Source organism: Amphibalanus amphitrite, unplaced genomic scaffold (assembly GCF_019059575.1).
Source record: "Amphibalanus amphitrite isolate SeventyFive unplaced genomic scaffold, NRLGWU_Aamphi_draft 000080F_arrow, whole genome shotgun sequence".
Classification (NCBI taxonomy): domain Eukaryota; kingdom Metazoa; phylum Arthropoda; class Thecostraca; order Balanomorpha; family Balanidae; genus Amphibalanus; species Amphibalanus amphitrite.
The window spans coordinates 403,627-424,345 of NW_024881576.1; the positions used below are offsets into that span (position 1 = coordinate 403,627).

At 55.6% G+C, this 20,719-nt stretch overlaps 1 protein-coding gene across 6 annotated transcripts in view; it reads left to right on the forward strand.

Moving 5' to 3' along the window:
• Window positions 1-16,543, forward strand: part of LOC122379565 (adenosylhomocysteinase-like 1) — a 64,213-nt gene extending 47,670 nt beyond the window's left edge. For 5 of the 6 annotated variants that reach the window (XM_043361858.1, XM_043361859.1, XM_043361856.1 and 2 more), the window contains 9 exons: window positions 4,165-4,267; window positions 5,430-5,597; window positions 6,046-6,196; window positions 7,827-7,979; window positions 8,461-8,626; window positions 9,186-9,353; window positions 11,351-11,429; window positions 12,187-12,307; window positions 15,347-16,543. In XM_043361858.1, the coding sequence (XP_043217793.1) occupies window positions 4,165-4,267; window positions 5,430-5,597; window positions 6,046-6,196; window positions 7,827-7,979; window positions 8,461-8,626; window positions 9,186-9,353; window positions 11,351-11,429; window positions 12,187-12,307; window positions 15,347-15,353 (1,116 nt within the window). In that variant the 3' untranslated portion in view covers window positions 15,354-16,543. Of the gene's footprint in view, window positions 1-4,164; window positions 4,268-5,429; window positions 5,598-6,045; window positions 6,197-7,826; window positions 7,980-8,460; window positions 8,627-9,185; window positions 9,354-11,350; window positions 11,430-12,186; window positions 12,312-15,346 lie in introns of those variants that run through there. The other variant, XM_043361855.1, reaches the window with a different exon arrangement.
• Window positions 16,544-20,719: the final 4,176 nt, after the last annotated feature.

Consider the following 20,719-nt stretch of genomic DNA (forward strand, 5'->3'; position numbering starts at 1 on the left):
AAACGGCGCGTTTGCTATTGCCCGGTCAACATATGGAGTGGTACTAGCTTGGGGGGGGGGGCTGAATATCGACGATACACATTGATCAATGTCATCAGACCAAGCCGCGATGATCTAACGATAGTGTTATCCTCGTAGGGAGGTGCGCTTCCACAGATCAAGGAGTCCAAACAGCTATAAGTATGCAGGTAATGAGTGTCGTGTGCGCCATGCTTGAATAGGCAATAAAACACTATGGACGGTTTTTTCCTTCTGGAAAGCCGTGGTTTTGTCCCAGTCTGCTCGTCTATTTCTGTCTCAGTTGACGTCACGTTCATTTTTCATAGTTTGACATAGCGTGTTCCGAAGGAGGCATTCGCCACATGGTTGTGTCGTTTTTACCTCGTCCCAAGCGGCGAACGTGTGCCGCAATGACGCCGTCGGGCCGAATGGTTCTGACGCCTCAGACGTCTGTCGAAACCGTCGCCTCCCTCACGTCACTATTGGTCTTTATGGCCCGACTGTGGGCCGTCTGTGGCGTCATGCTCACTCTGGCTGCCGGGCACGTCTCATATCTGTGCGACTCTGTGGTAATTTATAGGCTATGGCGTGCTAAAAGTGGCGGCGGCGGTGGCTGGAAGTTCATCCGGTCGCTCTCAGCCCTCAGCTCCGATGGCCTCCGAAGTATCGACCCTCAGGCGGTGGTTTAGATCTGTATTCTTATCCTGTCCTAGATCTGAACACTGGTAACACAACCTCGCCGTGACGTCTGACAGCTGAATTTGATTTTTCCGGGAAGGAGACGATCTCCCTTCCATAGCACCCACAGCCGTCAGGTGTTAGTACTGTTGGCAGAGCGGCAGGTATCTACTATACTACAATGGGCAGCTCGGCGGGCCAGACGTGCTGCAATGGCCGCGGTCCCTCCAGTGCGGCGGACCCCACGGGACCCATTCGGCAGCGGCCGAGCCCGGTAAACCAGCTACAGTGGCGTGTTGACATTGGCATGAGTGGCGTGACGGGCCCAGCGCGTGCGGTGGTGCGCATACATAATACATGGAGCTAGGTGCCGGCACTGACGGAGCTCCTGAGCTGAGTGGCCCATCATTGCAGCGAGCCTGAGCTGAGCTGGCTACCTCACGGCTGCGAGCCTCAGCTGAGCTGGCTCCATCGCCTCAACTAGCCTGAGCTGAGTTGGCGAGTTGGCTCCCTTACCGCTGCGAGTCTGAGCTGAGCTGGCTCCCTTACCGCTGCGAGTCTGAGCTGAGTTAGCTCCCTTACCGCTGCGAGTCTGAGCTGAGCTGGCTCCTTCACTACAACCAGCCTGAGCTGGGCTGGCGGCTCCCTCACCGCAGCCAGCAGCAGAGGAAAGCTCCTCCTGTGGTATAATGGTCCGTTGGGGATAAGGCTCTAACTTTGGATGATAATAGATGTATGGGCGTCTTATTGGCTTATATAAGTTTGGCATCAGTTTGATCGTGGTCTTATTCCAGAGTGTTGTATCTAGGGGAGCGGTGTGGAAGTGTGTAGTTACGTTATTACGGAGCGAGCGAAGCGAGCGTAGTCTTTCCTTAGATTAACGGAAATTTCTGAGTATGAGCGGCCGGCCGGCCGGCCGGCCGGCCGTGGTCACGCTTTTGCGAGGCTTATATCTCAGCAACCACTTGACCGATTTACATGCGGTAATTTTTGTAGGGTAGCTTCATTCCTTCTACCAAGTATTGGACTATTCCCGATGCATTTGGGTGACCCCTTATGCACGTGCCACGTGCAAAACGAAGAGGTGTCCGTTTTGTAATTGTTGCAATATCTCGGTAACTACTTGGCCGATTGCGCTGAAAGTTGGCATGTAGGTAGGCACCCACTAGGCACTGCATATCCATGTGCCAGAGTTGGGGTGCTGCTGCACGTGCGCACGTGCAGGGGTCGATTCCAGATCTCGAGAACGGCTGGACCGATGGCGCTCAAATTTGGTACATGGCTAGGGACCGGTTAGTAGGGTGCCGTGCAAAAGTCAGTTGGGACCCATTTTGCACGTGCGCACGTGCAGGGTGCCGCTTCCAGATCTCGAGAACGGCTGGGCCGATTGTGCTCAAATTTGGCACATCGCTAGAAACCGGTCAGTAGGGTGCCGTGTACAAGTCACAAGTCAGTTGGAGGTACCCCCTCGAAATTTCGCACGTGCAAGATTCACCCCTTCGCTCGCTCCGTTAGTCGCCCCAAAAGGCGCTATACTGGTAAAGTATAGTATGTGGCAAGAGTGTATTGCGTCATCGTAACAGCTGCACTACATTTTCTGCTTGTGGCATATGATTTATATTCCATTTTATCTCCCTGTTTCGTTTATCCCAGGGAGTTGTTTTTGACGGAGGGCAGTTTTTGTTTCTTGTGAACCAATTACGCCACTCGCACTCCCAGCCCATGTATCTTGACGTTAGACCTATGTAGTTCTATGCGACGTCAGTTCTCTCGCTTCCACCGCCATTCTTATCCCGACTAGAAGAAAAGTTTAAAGGGACCCTCCCACCTTCCAAAAAGTTAATGAATTGGCATTAAAGTGATGTCGCTCGGCTCAGAAAGAGCAAAAACGAATATATACCAAATTTCACCGAAAAAAAGTATTCACCGGTTTGCAAGTTATTAGACTTTTACTTTTGTTTACTTTTTTGGGATCTCCGCTGTTTCTAGCGACTTCATTTTGGAAGTGCGGCGTTTGCGGCAGATGTTGCGCGCAAATAGCATATACCACCACTGCTTCACAAAGATGTTAGTATAAGGTTGTAAAATCGTTAGATCACCACTGACGTCACAAATTCTAAGGGGGCATCCCAATGCATTAGCCCCCTAGAATCCTAAAACTGCAAGTTTGAAATTCCATATCTCCGAGCATTTTTCGATGTTGTGAGTGCCCGAATCGGTATTTTCAGGCCTTGGCCACCAATTTGGCTATCTCAACTCAAAACTAATGTTAAGGTGGGATGGTCACTTTAAGTATCGTTGGTATTGGGTCCGGCTGTGCCTGGCTCAATCTCTGGTACTTCATCAGTGCAGCATTCCGGGGAATAGTGGAAGCATCGACCGAATGCAGTCTCGTCCTGTACATAATGTCGGTGGCATTTTTTATCGAGCCGGTAGTTCATGCAGTGCAGGTGGAAAGGCACGTAAATCCCTCCTGTCCAAGTCCAAAATGAAATGTCTTCTGCAACAGTCACCTGACAGTGGAGCTGATAATAGTCTATCGATTGTATTGGCACATCGCGATATTATGGAGCCGATCCTTTGGCGGGCCGTATTCCCTCCTATTTTAAATATGACACTTCCGAGCGGGCTGGATCGTGTCGTGCCGTCGTTCAATACGGCCGGTATTGGCGACTCTGCCCGCTCTCTGCACAGTGAACCCTAGCGCTCTATCCCCGATCCTATCCACTGCGGCCGGCTGGACCCGAGGCGATTCTGCTGAGCTGGTAAAACCCCTTTATTGCGCCGCGGGCCTAACGTGTGGCCCTGTAATTTCAGTGATAACCCTGCCGTGATAGGGTATCGAAGGGATCGTTTGGTGTTGGTGTGCAAAGTTGGGTGTTGATTAGATCTGAGTTGGGTGTGAAAGTTGGGTGTGATATATTGTTACCATAGATCCTTTGCTTTTGTTTACGATGGTGCCATTGAAATTGGAATGCAATTTTGCAATGTTACTGCTTTCGAGTTTCCAAGGTTGTCTAATCGCTCAAATGTTTAATGGATGGACTAATCATTTTTCGTTTTGCGTCTTTTGTCTCTAAGCTCATCTAACGGAGCCCATACTGCTCAATTATGTCCGCTCGTTTTTAGTACACCATTTTCTTGTCGTTGTTCCTCTTCAGTCTTCACCCACCTGCCGGTTGTCCTATTTTGAATGTCTGGCCAGCTGTCAGTCGGCCATTATCTTTCTCTTCTGGACATTTTAGTTCCCCTCCCCGTACGTTTTCCACTGATCGTTTGCTGTCACATTGGCTCCCTTCTGCCCCCTCACACAGACTCTGCTGACCACTTTTACCGTCTTCTGACTTTTGGCTCCTAGACTGTCTTCAGGACTGTTCGTCCCGTTGTTCCTGCATTTCGACCGTTCGTGCCCACTTTGCTGGCCGTCCGTCCCCTCTATTGCTGTCTGCCGATTTGCTGACTCCCCCTCCTCCGCGTCTGTTTCAGGTGCTGATTGAGACGCTGATCTCCCTGGGAGCCAGCGTACGATGGGCCGCCTGCAACATCTACTCCACTCAGAACGAGGTGGCCGCCGCCCTCGCCGAGAAAAGTAAGAATTGAGTAAGAACCCACAATTTCATCGGACGCTCCCAAGAACAGCATTGTTGTATCGGTTGTATCTATAGTGCCCATTGACCTATAATAAGTACTTATTATTATATACTTATACTTATACTTATACTTATTATATACTTATTATAGGTCAATGATAGTGCCCATAGCAACACGTGAGCACTTTCATGCAGCAACACCTGCATGAAAGAAACTGCAGATGGAATTGCTATACAGGTGGTTCTGGAATTCACACGGTAGCTGGTATAAAGTTCAAGTGCTGAGGTTATGTCGTGTGTTTTATGCGTCCTTATGAACGCTGAGCGACTAGGTTAGTCAAGAGTATCATTGCAATTTTTTAATTATAATGAATGCTATTAAACGTGAAATTAATATCAGCTATTATGAAGCTGCATTTGGGTGGACCTAATTAAAACATCTATCTTTTATTGGATATTTTATGCGGTGCATGTGATGTTTGCAGCGAGCGTCTAATTTTGTCTAACATTAATCGTACCTATCTTATGGTGCATTAATAATGTGTTGTTGTTTTGTTTGCAACTCCGGAAAAGCCATTACTGCCTCACTGGCTACAGAGAAGTTACTGCACCCTCGATACTCATCCCAACTTTTTTGTCTGTAGTTTTCGCTGCTTGAAGTGTCTGTCGAACGTAATTATTTAAGTTGGCTGCGCGCCTGGTACCTTCATATTGCTATGATTTCGTGTCCAGCTAATTTGAATGTTAGGTTGTAGCCAAAATGATTACTTTATCTTTAGTTTCCCGATGCCCTCTGAGTGAATCTCGTATTCAATCCCCTTCCGTCTATTTCATGGTCCGTTCTGTTTCGCCACCCATTTTGTGGCAGTGGTTACCAGCTGGCGCCGTCTCCGGGTGCCTCTTCTCCTACCCCCCCCCCCTCCGCTCCTCGAGTACCCCCTAGATTCCCCAGATGACAAACAGCTACGACCCGACCCTAGCGATACGCCGAATCTCGACAATAGCCGCGACAACTCGGCGCCAGCTGCCTGCCTTCCAACAGCTGCGCTCTAATTGCTTCCAGATTTAATTCCGTTCTTATTTTACGTCCCGTCGTAACCCGGGGACTGTAAACTGACGCGGACGGGCGCTGACGCGTGCTCCCTGCCCTCGTCCTGCCAGGCATACCGGTGTTCGCCTGGCGCGGCGAGACCGAGGAAGACTTCTGGTGGTGCATCGACAAGTGCATCAACGCCGAGAACTGGCAGCCCAACATGATCCTGGATGACGGCGGTGACGCCACGCATCTCATGCTGAAAAAGTACCCGGCCATGTTCAAACTGATTCGCGGTGAGTCAGCGCCACCTACACCGATGGTTCTGCTGTCCCTCCGGCCATCTGACGGCTCTGCGAGGAAGCGATGTGCTATGGCGTTGGGAGGTTTTCCGTCAATGCAGATGTGAATAATCAGCCTGAAGTTTGATCCTACCAAGTTGTTCTCGAGCACGTCTTAGAAATTAAATAGTTTTAGTCAGAACCCGTGCAAATACATATGCGCACTTGATGGGAAGCTCTAAATCTGGTTAAATGATTGAAGATTTTGCCAAAAAAATCGTCTGTGTTCTGTTTAGAATTATTTTTACAGGGCCTTAAATCTCAATCAGCAACTGCATCTCAATCAGCCACTGCATGATTTTTTTAATTGAAATGTCTTGTCGCAGTGAAGTGTGCCAACCCGACTGTCACTGTGCCGGCCGTGCTCACCGCTCCGTGTCTCTAACATCATGACCATGTGCAGGTATTGTGGAAGAGTCGGTGACGGGCGTGCACCGTCTGTACCAGCTGAGCAAGCAGCAGAAGCTGTCCGTGCCGGCGATGAACGTCAACGACTCTGTGACCAAGACCAAGTTCGACAACCTCTACAGCTGCCGCGAGAGCATCATTGACAGGTGCGGCGCGGTATTGGCTGCTCTCGTAATCTCAGGTTCCATTACTGAACGTGACTGGGCACACAGACACGGGCTCAGTTGTCTGTGTTTATTCGTATTCTCGCTTCTTTGTTTTTGTGTTGTTGGTGCTGTAATTGAAATGCGACACATGTTCACAATCAGTTTCCGGAAATATTTTGTCGAGCTGTTTGTTTTGCAGTACGGTCGCGTTGTCGTAAACAATGGGCCCTGCCACCGACACACCTGACAGTGTGCTGGCTTAATAACAGACCATGCGGGACGTTTTTATAAATTTGTATTGTTCCAGCTCGTTTGTAGTAATTAAACCAGTAAAACGCCTTTTGGGCGAAGAACGAGCGAGCGAGACAGTGAGCCCTGCACGTGCGGAAGGGCGAGAGGGTACTTCCAACGGACTTGCGCAAAACACCCTTCTAACCGGTCGATAGCCGTGTGCCAAATTTGAACGCAATCGGCCCAGTCATTCCTGAGATCTGGAAGCGGCATTCTGCACGTGCAAACGGGTCCAAACTGACTTTTGCACGGCACCCTACTAACTGGTCCCCAACCGTGTACCAAATTTGAGCGCAATCGGCCCAGCCGTTCTCGAGATCTGGAAGCGCCCCCTGCACGTGCGCACGTGCAGTAGCACCTTAACCGCAACACATGGGAATGCATTGCCTGGAGGGTGCCTACCTGTATGCCAAGTTTCAGCGAAATCGCCCCAGTAATTACAGAGTTGTTAAAATGGGAACAAATTTGACACCTCTTATTGTTGTATTTTGCACGAGCACTGGGGGTGACCCACATGCATCGAGACCGCTCGAGAGTATCCTATTTTTGGTAGAAGGGATGCTGTTACCCTACAAAAATTACCGCAAGTCAATCGCCTAAGCGGCTGCTGTGATATGAGCCTCTCAAAATCACTACTTTTGCAAAACAGCTTGAACACCCTTGACTTTTCACGTGGCACGTGCCACGACGGTCACTGAGGTGTATCAAAAGTAGTCAATTTCCGGGTAGAAGGGGTGGGGCTACCCAGCAAAAAAGACCGCAGTCCAATCGGTCCAGCGGTTGCTGAGATATGAGCCTCTCAAAAGCGTTACAGGCCGGGCCGGGCCGGGCCGGGCCGCTCATACTGAGATTTTTCCGTTATATTGAAAAGACTCTCTTCGCTCGCTGCGCTCGCTCGCTCGTAATAAGCTACTTCATCCTGTCCTAGATAGCTCTGGCGTGGAAATGTCGTAGTTCAAACACTGCAGCTAAGACTCTTTAAAATTTCGTGGGCATCAACGAAGATTAGTTGCCGTAAAATTTTGAATGGGATTGGGTTGACCAACAACGTAATGATGTAAAATTAGGGACTTTTGAGTATCATTTCACTTGTTTTATTTCGCGAGGTCCATTTGTTATCCTGAGAAGCCCAGAGGCCTTGCCATTTATCAACTCGGATGTCTTGCAACGAAATAGCTTTCGCAACTGAAGCGACATCTGAAAACCGACAAATGTCTCATATGTATGCAGTCTTGACTAACTACACCTTCTCTGTGCAGTTACATTTGTAAAGCTGCTCTAGGAAGTGGTGAGGTCGTCTTGTGCGAGTCCTGGCTGACCTGTTTCTCCCCTCCGGCAGTCTGAAGAGGGCCACCGATATCATGTTCGGCGGCAAGCAGGCCATCGTCTGCGGTTACGGCGAGGTCGGCAAGGGCTGCTGCCAGTCCCTCAAGGGGCTCGGCTGTGTGCTCTATGTGGCCGAGATCGACCCCATCTGCGCTCTGCAGGCCAGGTAGGTGGGGGCATACTCTGCGCCCGGGTGTGTGTGCTGCGTGCTACAGGATCACACCCTTCCATTCCCGATCCATTTATTCATACGTATATTGCATATGGCATAAGCAATAAGCATTCATGTTTCCATGATTTGTCTCTATTTCTTACAGTTGAATTCTGATCTTTCCAGTATTTTAATTTCCTTTCGGCTCCTCAGCCCTCAATCTTCGTTCAGCCGGCAGAAAGTATTCCGGTACAGCCTACCTTCAGGCGCTGACCACTGCTGCCATCTACCGGCTGTTTTTCAAAAACAGCAAGACTTACTGTTTCCGTCAACTTCTAGTGCGTCTGGATGTGTCAAGTTGAGCATTGTTGGGCTGTGGTGATGTGGTGAATCTGTTCTGCCCATCACCAAGACATATTTGAGCTATAAAAGCGTTTTCCCGTCATCTCCGCCTATGCGCGTCCTGTCACGGTCTGACCGTCATCCTCCCCGGCAGTATGGACGGCCTGCGCGTGGTAAAGCTGAACGAGGTGATCCGGAACGTGGACATCATCATCACGGCCACGGGCAACAAGAACGTGGTGACGCGCGAGCACATGGACCGCATGAAGAACGGCGCCCTGCTCTGTAACATGGGCCACTCCAACACCGAGATCGACGTGGTGAGTAAACGGGGAAGCTGTGGTTCGGAGGGCTGCCGCCACGGGCGCTGGTGTGCAGCCGAGTGGCTGGATCGCTGGGAAGTTCAATAGATGCCGCGGTGATGGGTGTATTTATTCTGAACTCCTATTTAATGTCGAGTAATGAAGTGCCGCTTCATGTAATTACTTTGTTTACTGAGCCTGTGAAAGCTTAATCCAGAATTAAGCTCCACTCTATGAGAGAACCAATTGTTTTGCTATTTTCAGCCTGTAAATAGCGATTCAAATCTTGTCTCAGTCCTGATGAGAGAGCCGTATGTCAAATCCTAATCAAGCGAAGAAACAGAAATGGTCCTCATGGATATTGTATCACTTCAACACATTAAACAAAGGCCATGTATCCTCCCTGACATAGATGCAATCATGCATGAAATACTTGGACGCTTCGTGGTCTTGTGACGCTAAACTCCAGTTGCGATGTTACTCCACCCAGCGGCAGGCTGCAGTTTAGGACCTATGAGACTGAGAGGTATCACGCCCAGTACACTCCCGTCTGACCGCTGACCTGTCCTGCCCACAGAACTCGCTCCGCACGCCCGAGCTGACCTGGGAGAAGGTGCGCTCCTCTGTCGACCACGTCATCTGGCCGGACGGCAAGCGGATCGTGCTGCTGGCGGAGGGCCGGCTGGTCAACCTGACCTGCTCCAGCGTGCCCTCGTTCGTCGTCTCTATCTCGGCGGCCACTCAGGTCAGTGACCCGACCCGACCCGACGCGACCCTCTCTCTCCCGTATCCGGTACTCTCTCCCGCCCGGTGACTGGGCGGCGGGCGATATATTGTCTCTCGCGTGTTATAGATTGTCTGAGTGATGCGACGCAAGTCACTCCGCTAATATGCTAAGTGACAGGTGATGTGTGATCAATGGAGCGACCACTGATGCAGTGGTCTGCCGTAAATTCGATCAATCGATCTTTGGTGGAACATGAGCGGATATGGGTGTCCATTGTGTCATGGGAATCCCATGACGGCGATATCACAGTGGTATCGCTGCTGCGGTAATCGTCGCCTTTATGTGACGAGTGATTCGCGTTTGTCGCTCCCATGACTGTAGCAGTGTGAAAACTTGTTTTACTTAAATGTCTTCTTTATGTATTGCGTGACCACTGCAGACGCCCGGCTCTCCCACACCCAAATAATCCTCATCGGGCGCGTGCTGGGACGCTCTGGGACGGCTTCCGACGGTCGCCCGTCTCTCGGTCAGCTGCTGCCGCCTCGCGCCACCCCTCCGCCGGCCGTGCGCGGATATAAATGAGGGGCAGACGGACGGCGGGCCATATAGAGGAACATTATCCGGTTCCGCCGAACGGCTCGCGCGCCGCGACCGCGCCGCTTCGGTGAACACTCGACGGAAGTGGCCAACCGACGCTGAATGCAAATGGTATTGCGGCGAATTCGTCTTGATATTTCGGAGAAGGCACCGCTGCCCGTCGCCTGGGTTCGATTGGTGGCCATCGCTCGCCGCTCGGGCGGCTCCGGTCGCGCCACGGTACGGTTTCAGCCGGGCGTGTGGAGCCGGAGCCACTGCCGACGCCACCCCCGTACCGTCGAACCGGTCGGGCCGTCCGCCGCCCCGCCATGATATATGATCAAAGTTGGCCGGCTGATTTCATGCCCGGACGCCGGCAGTCGGCCCGGCCCCAGGTGTGACGTCACGCTGACGTCACCGCCGGTCGGGCGGGCGGCGTCCGTGCGGCACGGGCTGCGCGGCGGCTCTGTGCGGGTGCCGGTGTGAGTGTGCGGCGGCTCTGTGCGGGTGCCGGTGCGAGTGTGCGGCGCCCGGAGCCGGGTCCCGGACTCTGCTCGGCGCGCACTGCTCCGCCTTCTGCAGCGGCAGTGCGCAGCTGGTTATTAATGGCCGCCGGCGATCAGTTGTCGCCCACTGTGCGCCTCTTATCGGAGCGGCTAATTCGGGAGCGGCCGCCACCGGCGCCGGGCGCCACCAAATGACCCAGTCAGTCTCTGGAACGCCTTCCCGATGGCTGTAACAGCGCCGCTAATGACTATTAAACTGAATGAAGGATGCGTTAGTTGGGTGGAAATGAAGCGTACCGGATGGATGCCGTCACTGCGGGCTTTGGCAGCCCATTGACGTCAGATGGGATTTGCCAAGTTTAGCAGTCTGGTGTTACAGCAGTGGCTGATTATATCTGAGAAATGGGATCTCCTTGGTTCCGCCGTGCTGGCCGCTTTTTATGTGACATCCTTTTTGAGGATGTTTAAAACAATTAAATGGTTCGCCAAGTCTATCCATCTGAACAGCTCAGGCAATCCAGCGCTCGAATTAATCTCATAAATGTATTGCTGCGGAGCCTGCAGCTGGGACGGCTCTCAGAGTAATATTTCACTCGCAGAGCTGGCCGTTTTAAATATCTCGCCAGTTAAGTGCTATTTGCTAATGGCGGCAGCTGGCGCGTGCAGCTGCATTAAACGGTCCGAACTCGGGGTCGACCTCAGTCCGTCCACGGCGGGACCTTGAACGGGGTCGAGCAAACGGTGCGCTGTCCCTCTGTTCCCCGCTCGACCCGCCGTGTCGGGGTATGTTCGGCGTGTTTGGGGTGTCCCCTTCTGCCGCTTCTGACAGCTGTGCGCTGTTCCGTGTGCTGTTCAGTTGGCCGGGTCCCTGTGTCCGCCGGGTCCCGAGTCTTCCGCCACCATTTGACGACCGTTTTGTGGTATGTGCCGCAGGCCCTGGCGCTGATCGAGCTGTTCAACGCCCCAGCTGGACGCTACAAGGCTGACGTGTACCTGCTGCCCAAGAAGATGGGTAAGTCCACCAGTGGTAGCAAGATGGCAGGACCCTCTCTGACGCTCTTCTGTACTAGACTCATTAGTGGCCAGTCTTATCATGTCCGTTATCCGGTCTCCTGTCCGCAGTCCTCCATACGTCCCTCGTCCATGAACACGGCGGCGGTAGCATCCAGCGTTTACCGCCGAGCCCCCGTCTGCGGAAGCCCCCGTCGGACCTCCCGCTCCTCCCGTCCGCCCAGCCACTGACGGACGGAGGCGCCTGCCTGCCTCAGCCCCCGTCCCCGCCCTCCGCCGCCGGCGGCACCCAGCTCCGGCTCCGAGTTGCCCGCCGCGTCCTCAATATAGACACCGGTATGAGCGCGATGTGAGCGCCGACCCTCCGTCTATTTCAATAAAGAAGCAAAAAGGCGTCTGCGTCTCGGAACTGCGTTATGAACCTATTGAAGATGTTTACCGATGTAGAAAAGAAATGGTGTCGCGCGATATTTGAGCACGTTTTGTTCCGTTGAAGTCGTCTGACGTCACAAGCGATTCGTTTCCATTAGTTTTGAGTTACTGTTGTGCTGCAATTTTTCATTTGCTCTTTTCAAGTCAAATATCAAATTAAGCGTATTTCTGGGCAAAACGAAGTGAACACGTCTGGGCTAATCCGTCGTCATATTGTCATCGCCTTCGAGAAATATGTGTCCACCACTACAGCGATCAAGAGATGCCTGTGTGTCTTTGTGTCTGTCTGTCTGTCTATGTAACCTGCGTCTCTCTGTGCGCCGCAGATGAGTACGTGGCCAGCCTGCACCTGCCCTCGTTCGACGCCCATCTCACTGAGCTCACTGAGGAGCAGGCCAAGTACATGGGACTCAACAAGGCCGGTCCGTTCAAGCCCAACTACTACAGGTGAGTGCGGCGCTCCACGGCTCACGGCCCGGCGCTGCTCGCATTGCTCGTATTGCCAACGTGCTGTGGTCCTGGCGGAGGGCAAGATGGCGGCCTGAGGTGTTTTTTTTTTCTGTTAGACAGCATCATCCCTTCAGTTTTTCGTTCTCCATAATTTTTTGTTAGGGGTGATAGTGTGATAGACTTGGTCGGTTTAGAGCTTCTAAGCTTCAAGTTACTAAGGCAATCATTTGACTGATAAGGAAAGGCTATGGGCGGGACAAAACTCCCGGTAGGCTGTAATTCAGTATAATCACATTTTGGGAGTATAAAATTAAATCCATTTGTTTCGAGCAAATATTTATTTGTATGCTTGTTTAGCTCATTTTATCGCAAATTTGCTGGACACTGTCCGACTCGTAGCCTCAAGAAGTCTCTTTAGGCTAGGCATAAACAAAGGCGATGCTGGTTTTGCGTTAAGCCGGCGTTTGGCTTGCATCTTTCGTGGAACGCATTAGCGAAGCTTCCATGGCGGAGCGTTGCTTGCTTTATCGGGACTTCGCCTAAGCCAAAAGAAGTAAGTTTCTTTAGGAACAAAACAATTCCTGGCTTTCCGAAATCAGGCTGTTGTTAGAAACTGAGGTTAATCGAGATGCATGCGCTATTCTCAGAAGCTGGGGATGGCCAAGCTAGATAAATTCATAAAAGAAGCATTTTTTCTGTATTCTGGTCAACATTGGTTTACATCATATATGCCTCGGGTCAAGCGAACTTCTGTGCACAATTTTTATCCGTGATAGGTGATTGTTTGAAAGTGTGTTGCTAAGAGATCATAGTTATTTACTTGTTGCGCGAAGTTTTGCCATGGTCTCCCGATAGGGGGTCCGGTGCGGAGCCTCACAAGTTGGTATCTTCTGGTCCGGCCGGCCGCTGTCGGTGCTCGGACGGGTTATCTGCTCTGATCCGGCCGGCCGCCGTCAGGGCTCGGACGGGGTTATCTGCTCTGGTCCGGCCGGCCGCTGTCAGGGCTGGGACGGGGTTATCTGCTCTGGTCCGGCCGGCCGCTGTCAGGGCTCGGACGGGGTTATCTGCTCTGGTCCGGCCGGCCGCTGTCAGGGCTCGGACGGGGTTATCTGCTCTGGTCCGGCCGGCCGCTGTCAGGGCTGGGACGGGGTTATCTGCTCTGGTCCGGCCGGCCGCTGTCAGGGCTCGGACGGGGTTATCTGCTCTGGTCCGGCCGGCCGCTGTCAGGGCTCGGACGGGGTTATCTGCTCTGGAGCGGCCGGCCGCTGTCAGGGCTCGGACGGGTTATCTGCTCTGATCCGGCCGGCCGCTGTCGGTGCTCGGACGGGGTTATCTGCTCTGGAGCGGCCGGCCGCCGTCAGGGCTCGGACGGGGTTATCTGCTCTGGTCCGGCCGGCCGCTGTCGGTGCTCGGACGGGGTTATCTGCTCTGGAGCGGCCGGCCGCTGTCAGGGCTCGGACGGGGTTATCTGCTCTGATCCGGCCGGCCGCTGTCAGGGCTCGGACGGGGTTATCTGCTCTGATCCGGCCGGCCGCCGTCAGGGCTCGGACGGGGTTATCTGCTCTGATCCGGCCGGCCGCTGTCAGGGCTCGGACGGGTTATCTGCTCTGGTCCGGCCGGCCGGGCGCCTTGGACGGCCGACGGCGGCCCCGCTACAAACTCCCAAACAACGGAAGGGTCGGGGGGGGGGGGGGGTCGTACTCGCGGTCGTTCCTTGTATCTGCCCGGCCGACCAACTTAATGAAACTTCATCAAGATGCCGTCCGCGACATTAATTTAAGTCGCCCGCCTACTCGGTTCGGCCTAATTGTGCCCACTCTTTGGTGACAAGCACGTGGCAATTTGCATCAAAAGGTCCCAGACAAAGGCTTATTGAAACTGGAAATTAGTTCCCCAATCAAATTGAGCCATTTTTGCATGGCGAGGCATTCTTTGCGGAGCCTGAAGCGTTTTAAGTGCCGTCTGAGCGGGCCAATTTCGGAGACGACGCGTTTGAGTCTGAGCGGCGCTGGGCTGAGCCGGGTTTCACAGTCGCCGCGGCACAAAGAGCCGGCGGCTGCCGGAGGAGCGGGGCGGGCTGACGGACCGCGCGCGCCGCCGGACGCTCCGGTGACCGGCATATGCGCCGTGGAATTTCTCATTAGCCGGCGCCGGGACGGTGAGGGTGGCTGCCGTCTCCGGAGCCGGCGCGGCCGATTTATTTACGGGGGTGGGCCTTATTGATGTCGGCCCCCGCCCTGGGCCGCCGGCCGGCCGGCCTGAACTGGCACCGGCTGGCAGTGATGGGCGTACGCCAAAACAATACCCGCCCCGGCCGCATATCAACAATGCCGCTCAATGCGCGACAAGGACCTATTACCAGCAGCCGTCTGCCGCGCGATGGTCGCTGCCTGTCTGATATGTTGCATCAGAAAATATGCGCCGCGTAGTATTGTTGGATATTTTTGGTAGCCTGATATCAGGTTCTCAAAACCCTCCTTATTTCTTTTTGACGCAATATCGAGATTATGTGCTGTTATTGCTTCCACATTTAGTATCTTTTTTAAGCTCTCACGCGCTTTCACGCCCTCGCGTGACGTCATCCCGGTCATCTGTTCTTATTGGTTCGTACGATAGCCAGTGACGTCATTAAACAGAGGGCACTTAACAGCAATATGTGGATATTCACCCCCGGTCCATCACAGCATCTCCTGCTAACGGCTGCGTATCAGTGCAGCCCTCCGCATTAGCGGGACGGTGACGCAGAAACCGTCCCTCCCCCTACCCAGCACCGGTAGGTCGGCGGGCTCTCGCACACACCCCGCAATAATGGCATCGCTGAAGCGACGCACGGACGGCCAATATAAGCCAGGCATTGACTGACGTCGATTAAATGAAGCAGACTGCGTGGGCGGCTGGTATGAGAGCCGACCTGTGTGGGCGGCCCGGGCCGGGCACCAGTGTCGATTCTGGCCAGTGAGAGCAGCCGACGAAGGGGAACGGCTGTGACTTGGACGCCGCGTCGTCTCTGACGGCTTCCTTCTCCGTCCGTTGCAGGTATTAGGGTGACCGGAGCGGCGGATGTCATCAGTCCGGCTGGGCTACCGTCCTGACCTGGGCGTCCGATTGGCCATGCCACTGCGGTGCGGCCGCCCGACCCGAGCGCGGCAGCGCCCGGCGCCGACCGGGCTCGGCCGACTGCGAGTCGGTGCGCCAGCCGCCAATCCGCTGACTGAGAATGCGTGTGTGTATCCGAGAGAGCGCGTGTGTATTTGCTGCGCGTGCAGTGTGCTCCGTCAATCAATTGTGCAGCTTATGGTGAGTATTCTAGTGAACAAATTTGGTGGAGATTCTCTCGTCTAGTGCAAACAATCCCGCGCGTCGTGCGCGCTCGCCGGTGCCGTGTCGGCGGCCGGCGGGGTTCAATCTGTCCGGCCACGCCCGCGGAGCGCCGTGGGCGCCGTGTGCTATTTGTTGGCGGCCTGGCGACGGCGACCGATGGCTGTCGCCGCCGAGCCGCCCAGTGCCATCGGCCCGCCACCGCGGGCAGGCCTGCAATAGAGCGGCAGCGTGCCGCGCCCGGCGGACGGGCGAGCCGCGTACCGCCGCTCTCAGAGAGACGCGCCCGCGCCGCCGAGATTGGACCGCCCGATCGTATGATGTCTGTGGAATAGCGCTACGAGCGCGTGAACTGCTGGAGAAAAGGCTACTGGATACATGGTGTGGTCCGAAACTATAGACGCTCTGGATCGAATGGTGAAACCTATCGATGTGCTGGTTTATGTCTCCAAGTCAGGACCTGTGCAGTTTAAAGAGCTCAATGTAGGGTAAATGAAATCAGAGTCGTATTACCGCCCCGTCGCGCTACCACCGGGCCTCCTGCTGGGTAGCTGCTGTCTCCGCGTCCCTCGGGCGCGGCGCCGTCGGGCGCGGCGCTGTTGGGTGTTTTAAATGATCATTAGCTGTGGTCGCCATGTGGCAGCGTCTCCCTCCGACGCCAGCGAGCGAGTGTGCGTGTGTGATGGTTTCGGTGGGCCGCGGGGCGCCGTACACACATTCCGAGCCGGGGCGCCGTGGGCGCCGGCGGCCGGCGGCGCCCGTCTGTCCTGGATGGCTTCTCTGTGGTGCTTGGGTTCTTCGCGGCGCGTGTGTCGGTGCCGTGGCCCGGGCCGGCCGGCCGGCGGGTATCCCGCTGCGGCCGTCGTCAGCGCCGACGGGTGATATCACACGCAAACAAATACACATGTTACGGAATGGCCCGCGTCTGCCTGCCGGTGGCTGTGAGGCAGCGGTACTGAAATGGCAACGGCAGTCTGGTGGTCAGCTCAACAAGAAGCAAACCAGTGGAACCACAGAGTTTCCTTCGCCATCGTTCGCTCGTGCAAAGTAACTGAAGGCGAGACAAGCTTGTGCTTTGATTCAAACGTTTCTAGTAAGAAGTATGGCTGCAATTCGCAGAATTGCACCATCCGCCACTCTAATGTAAAAAGGGACGTGTTAAAGGCACGCGAAGATATTCGAGATGGTAAACTTTTTGTCGTAAGTTTGACAAAGGCTGCTAATTTGGGAACTTTTTCTCGTAGCCCAGAAACTCTAGCTAAAGTTCGTGAGCCGCCAAAAAAGAGCCTAAAGGCGCGTATGACGTTATTGTTCACGGCTCCAGAATAGCAGGCGGCGGCGGCGGCAGCTGGATGTTCCGCGCGTGGGCGGGCTACCCCCGGCGCCGCCTCCACAGGGACCAGTCGAGCCGGCTGCAGTCTCCAGTTCCACCCTCCCGTGATGGCCCTCCGCGGACCGGACCGAGCGCCCGCGGCCCGGGCGGCGGCGCCACTCGAACGGGCGCATTACCCCGCGGAATGGCTCCCGGCGGCGGCGCTGCCGACTGCGTTACCGCCCTGTCGGCACCCGCTAATGGGGCTCTGGCCGGCTCACCGTCTGGTGACGTCACTGGCGGCACGCTATTGGTCCGCGCACCGGTGACGTCACTGACGAACCCCCCGCAGGGGGCTGACCGTGGTCAGAGCTGCTGCTTAGCCGGGGTCATCTGGCTCCGGCTGTGCGGCGGCTGTGACTTCGGCCAGTAAGGGGAGTAGCGCCCCCTCGGCCCCAGCTTGACGCGCGTTTTGACCTGGACTTGCCTTGCTTACTGGATGGATTGTCTGCAGGATTGGCCCCGCAGGGGGTTGGCAGTGGCCGGGGTCGCTGTCGGACTGGGTTCCTTGGGCCTTTGCCCCGCGGCGGCCTTGGCCTCGGCCAGCAAGGGGAGTAGCGCCCCCTCGGCCCCAGCTTGACCCATGCTTGCTTGCGACTTGCTTTGATCGCTGGTTGGACAGATGGTACGGCCCGACTTTTCTTGGTTTCCGTGGTTTTGTTTCTCTTGAGCGGTCTCTGTTTGCTTTTGCTTTGCTTTTCACCGGATGTCCGCGTTTCTTTCGATCACAGCTTTCTGATTCTTTTCCTACCTTTTTCGTTGTTTTTGCACCCGCAGGAACACAGCCGAGTTGGGCTAGTGTAAGGGGAGTGGCGTCCCCTCGGGTACCAGCCGGTTTTACTAGGCTAGGCGAGCCGACCCGTACCCCAGGACAACGGGATCCTGGAGGTTGAGCCCCCCACCGTGCGGAGCCAGTCGCGGTGGCTGGGCAACACGCCTCTTTGGCCCTGAGTTCTGTAAGGGCGGGACACTCAGTGGGGCGCCGCACTTGAGGAGCCATTCCCAGTCGTGACGCCGCCGGGGGTGGTGTCTGAGAGGTGTCGCCGGCGGGGTTCGGGCACTTGTGCTCGTCCTCCGTCGGTGGGACTGATCTGTCGCTGCCCCTGGCGGTGACTCGGCTAGGCGTCAAGGGAGGAGGCGGTATCCGACCGTGGGGGGTGGTGAGTCTCTCTCTCCCCCGCGGAAGGTGCCGCCAAGTCCCGTACAGTCAGCTCGGCCGTCCCAGGCCTTGTAGCGGCGCCGTTGCGGAGCGTCGGCGGCCGAGCTGGCGGAGACCAAGCACACTCCATGGATAACTCGACCAACCCCCCTTCCCCCACTCTTACCAATCCTTCGGCCTCGGCCGATCCTCGCCCGTTGGCCTCGGCCGACAGGCGAACGGTGCTTGAAAAAGGTCCACGATCTCCTAAGATCCTCATCTTCCGGAGCGCAGACAGGGAGCTGAGCTCTCTGTCGCCCTTCCAGCGGAAGGATGGCTGCGACCGGTTCGGTTCGATAGTTCGTTGTGACCGGATGCGTGATGGCGCGCTGGAGGTCGAGTTCAGGAAAAGCGAGGAGGCGGCGAAAGCATTGGACGCTACTCGCTTCGTGTTCTCCGAGGGACGGGCATCCGGCCGGAGGCTCGTTTCCATCCCGCTTACAGTGGAGCCCCACCGTTCTAAGAACTCCTCACGAGGGGTCATTAACTGTTTCGATTTGAGGGGAGTGAGCGACGAGGATATTGCGGACGGGCTCGCCGATTTCGGCGTGACAGCGGCTCGCCGCATCATGACGAAGAGAGGCACGGTCTCGACCAACAACATCATTCTGACATTTGACTCTACCGACTTGCCGAGTGAGATTCGCGTGGGCTACGTGAAGGTTCGCGTGCGGCCTTTCGTCCCAGCGCCCATGCGCTGCTTCCGCTGCCAACGTTTCGGCCACACAAAGGACAACTGCCGAGGAAGACCCACGTGCTCCAAGTGTGCTTCGCAGGACCACACTGACGAAACCTGTGACTCGGAGACCCCCCGATGCGTCAACTGCGGAGAGGGGCAGACGCCGCACTCCGCGTATGATAGGTCTTGCCCTGCATACGTCAAGGAGAAAGAGATCATGACCATCAAGGCTACCAGAAATCTGTCTTTCAAAGAGGCCCGGGAGGTGTACAACCAGAGTCACCCGAAGACCTCGTATGCCCAGAAGGTGAGAGTCACAAACTCTACCGATGCCTCCCAGATGAGCGTAGCACAGCTCGTGCAGCTTCTCAAACGATTCGGCCTCACCGTCGTAGCCACTGGTGACTCAGCGGACAACACGGCGCCTCGTGCGCCGCCGAGCAACACAGAGCAGGCTGCTCAAGAGTCAGTGTGGGGTCCACCCAGTCCCGCTCCAGCCGCGAACGGTAATGGAGACGATTGGACCGTCGTCCAGCGCCGACAGGGTGGTCGGCGCCCCCCGGCGCAGGGTAAGGCGCCACCCACCCCGCCCCGCCCCCGACCGTCTACGGCGGTGCAGGAGGCTCTGCGGCGGGGGGAGGAGGAGAGAAGGGCACGTGAGGCGAGGAGGGCTCGCCTCGTCCAGAAGGCCCTCGAGGCTAAGGAAGCCTCGTCTGCCGACTCCGCCTCCGGGAGTGCCAATGCGGCTGTCGCCGCTGACACCCCGGAGACACCTGAGGCGGGGACTCGGCCCATCATGGGTCCCCCGCCGCCTCCTCCACCTCCGCAGCGGCGGCCACCACCGCCGCTGCCAGAGACGCCTGTGTCGAGGACACAGGCCGCCGCCTCGACATCCCCGTCGGGGCGGCAACAGCCCTCCGCGGCTCCAGGGCGCCTCGCCAAGCGGCAGACGCCCCCGAGCTGGTCACCTTCGGAGGGCGACGCCCCCCGGTCGAAAAGGCCCCAGCCGGGCCCGAGCCATGCCCGATCTGCCTCTGCTGAAGGGAGGCTTCACCGAGAGGGCTCAGGGCACCCCCGTATCCGCTACGGGGGGAGCGCCTCCTCGGAGTTAGAGGACCTAGTCTAGTCTTTCAGTCTAGTCATTTCCTCTTTTATCCTTTTATCTTTTTCGCGCTATTGCGGTTTTTTACCAGGTGCATTTCTCTCGGTGCTTTTTACCTTTTTTGTGGTCAGTCAGGTATCTGTGTGCGCCTTTGCCTCATGTTATACGCGCCCTTTTTGCGCCTTTTTAACCACGCCTTTTATTCTACAGTGGAACTGTAGAGGCCTCCGGGCCAACTACCAGGACCTACAGTCTCTTATCCGTTGGCGCACACCCCTTGTTTTAGGTCTCCAGGAGACCAAGCTAGCGCCAAACGTTACCTTTGCCATCAAGGGCTACTCTGTTTTTAGAAGAGACCTGGACACCCCTACCATTGCCCATGGAGGTGTGCTTCTGGCGGTTCACCACAGCGTACCTGCTCGCCAGGTGCCGCTGCAGACTCCCCTGCAGGCGGTGGCCGCCAGAGTTGATTTCAACCACCGGGAACTGACAGTGTGCTCTTTATACCTACCACCAGGTATAGCGCTCCCGGTGGTTGAGCTGCATCGGCTTGTCGATGAGCTTCCACCTCCGGTCCTGGTAGTCGGCGATTTTAATGCCCATAGCCTGGCGTGGGGATGCGACACGACTGGCACTCGTGGTCGACTTTTAGAATCTTTTATCCGCGATGAGGCGCTGTGTATTTTAAATACAGGACAGCGCACCCATTTTACAACACCCTCCGGTCAAACATCGGCTCT